The sequence below is a fragment of the Populus euphratica genome, unplaced genomic scaffold (assembly GCF_000495115.2).
Source record: "Populus euphratica unplaced genomic scaffold, PopEup_1.0 scaffold3372.1, whole genome shotgun sequence".
Lineage (NCBI taxonomy): Eukaryota > Viridiplantae > Streptophyta > Magnoliopsida > Malpighiales > Salicaceae > Populus > Populus euphratica.
The window spans coordinates 2552-5563 of record NW_011503243.1 but is presented as its reverse complement, the minus strand read 5'-3'; the positions used below and the strand labels follow the sequence as shown (position 1 = coordinate 5563).

General features: G+C 35.1%; 1 protein-coding gene across 1 annotated transcript in view; it reads right to left on the bottom strand.

The window, feature by feature from the left end:
• Positions 1–707: 707 nt before the first annotated feature.
• The window catches only part of MAP1D (methionine aminopeptidase 1D), a gene marked incomplete at its 5' end in the record, with an annotated part of 4850 nt that continues 2545 nt past the window's right edge, over positions 708–3012 (bottom strand). The window contains 3 exons of the mRNA XM_011017904.1: positions 708–1167; positions 1768–1815; positions 2483–2580. Of these exons, the coding sequence (XP_011016206.1) occupies positions 998–1167; positions 1768–1815; positions 2483–2580 (316 nt within the window). The remainder of the gene's footprint in view (positions 1168–1767; positions 1816–2482; positions 2581–3012) is intronic.

The window sequence follows — 3012 nt, the reverse complement described above, 5'->3', positions numbered from 1 at the left end:
AAAAAGAACTTTCTTTTGACATTATGAAAAACCTCCCTGTTATTTTTTTTGTAAGTTATTTTTTTTGAAGTTTTTTTGTTTGTTCTAGACACAACAAGTTACTTCTTATTCTATAAAATTGGAATCTAATTTAATTTTGAAATTGCATCAAACAAAATAAATTGTTAAGAAGATATAAACAGTTAAAATATTACAAGTAACATATGAAATGATGAAATTAATATGAAATAAAGTTGATACGAAAAAGAAAAAGACGGCATTGTTGAATTGAAGGTGCCATCCATGGTGGATGCAGAGAGAGTTCACAGAGATGCATGGAGTCTTTTAGTGTATCACTGTAATAACGCAAACATGTAACATCCGGGCCCTTGAAAGTTGTTTTCGTCACATGTGATCCATAATATCAAAGGCATTCAAAGAACCAAGGGAAAGGCAGTTTAGAATTTTTCCGGAGGACATGGAGATAATGACCCAACGAAAAGCATAGAGTACTCCGAATAACCTCAAACCATGTTATTAGGATTCGATTTCTGTAGCGAATAAATTGTCTTCTGACTACAAACTTTCAGTTGCAAGTCATTAGCTGATTAATGTCACAAACCTCTATGATCACCTTTTCAAGTGATGGCAACACAAGAAAAGATGCCCGATGATTCCTTGACACAGACAAACAGGGCAAAATGCTTGATAAAATGCACATGAAAATATCCAAAGGAATTGCTAAAATTCAGTGCTCATTCGTTCAAATAATAATCTCGTTTTGGTATAGCATTGCTAATCATGTTTAAGTCACGCAGCATGGCCAACCATAGCTTACATCATACAATCAAAGATGAACTTACCGGAATTACAGAGGAAAAAAAGAGGTATCAATGATGATGATGATGATGATACAAGTAAAGAATAGAGTGCCTGCTCCCATCCAAGTTTTGATTTGGGAGAGGCAAACAATCACATCTGGATGACGTAAACTCCACAATGGAAAGTTTTGAGAGTATTAGCTGCCCCTTGCTGGTCCACTTGAACACTGGGTCAATATCTCAGCCCCGTCTTTTGTGATTAGAATGGTGTGCTCGAACTGTGCTGATAGGCTTCCATCTTCGGTTACAACTGTCCAGTTATCATCCCACATTACAGGGTTAACGCTACCAATTGTCAACATGGGTTCTGCATTAATTCACCATGGCAATTGGTGGGTGAGAAAGGAGGGAGGTCAGTCATTTACCATATACAATAGTCCACAAGAAAAGAAAAGGAAGCTACAACTTCCAAGTGATTCCATTTGTACATGTGAGACTAGCAGTTGAAGTTGCTAGTGCTGGGAATGGAGTCACTTGGAATGATCTTTAACTAATGGACGTGAGCACAAATCCATGTGTGTGAATGTTCAACCAATCTATTCCTGATTGACTCAATTGGTATGGAAGTTATATATAACATGGGAAAACCATAGAAAACACAACTTATTTGAATGTCAGGAGGGACAGAATCAAAACACTCACATCAAGATGTTTTAAGAGAAATGTGAAGCAATTAACAACAGAAATTTAATTCATACTGTAAATTATCGAACACCTCCCCAGAAAAAAATTATCAACAGAGATACTAAATGTTTTCATCCCTCCAAATATCATTAGATTCTCCATTCCTTGGAGCTGCAATATTACCACTTTTGCTTTGATTAGAAAACTTGAATTCATCAGGACATTTCATATCACATGCATATGAATTAATGAAGCGTGTAAGGTAAATTTCACATGTAAATACCAATAGTGAAGGTCTGATTCAACATCATACGCCCACCATCATTGTTTCCTGAAAAGAACATAACATTGTTTGTGTTAAGATTATTAATATTATCTTTTGGAAAGAAAAAAAATTGCATTAATGCTGGCATCTGGGAGAAAAAGGAGAAATAAGAAAAATTCTTTATTGCGATCATATAGGTAAGGCTCAGTCTAATAGGAAATGTTTCTGTATCTCTATCTGCAATTACATTAAGAATAGTACTCAAGGTACCAGATTACTATATTGTTGCCCAACTAGCTCTTTAAACAAACTTATCAAAAGTTCCCCTTTCATCTTTACTATATTTCAGCATTCTATGCAGATTGCTATTTCATTCGTTCCATGGTCAATAAAATAACATGAGAACCTGCAGCTCTTTTATGTTTAGCAAACTTCAGTGCATCTAGCAAATCAAATTGTGTGAGTGTCCCTTGCTCATCTTTTTCAATACTTCCAAATTCTCATTTTCATTCGGAAACATCTAGATATTGTGGAGGCTTTGATATACAATCATGCAGAATGGCACAAAAAGATCCATGTATAGCTGGCCCCAACTAGGTTGGGATTAAGGCTTCGTTGTTCCAAATCCCAGAACCTAACAAGTGAAGGGTGCAAGGGGACACCCAGCTATTATTAAAACCACATAACATGTGAAATGAAATAGCAGAGGAGAGTTCAAAGTCAGGTCAATTACTGAAGTGCTGAACAACTGGATCGGCATGGAATACACGTCCAACACCATGGCCAACAAAATGTCGGACAACACCGTAACGATATTTATCTGCATGGTCACTTGAGAAAACATAATCATAAGTGAGTATCAAATCAAAACTGAAATGTTTTTGTTTGTTTGTGTGAGCGAGCGTGGTCATGGGAAAGCGTGCATTTTTGTGTGACACATATACAAGCTAAAGATTTCGATGATGCTTGGTAACTAGAGATGAAAAGATCCCCTTGGAAGTCAGAAAAAAATTGAAATTGAAGAGATTTTAAAATTCCTCAAATATGTAGGGCATAGTTTTCAAGTTCTTCATAAAGTTGATAAAATCATTAGTCAATAAATATCATCGATTCACCAGTAGTCAATAAAATATTCACAATAGAGGATAAACCAAGGGCAAGAAATGCAGAAATTAAAACGGTAAAAATACTATATATATATATATAGTGGGAATGTAAGATTCATTATATATATATATATATATATATAATGAATCTGATCTT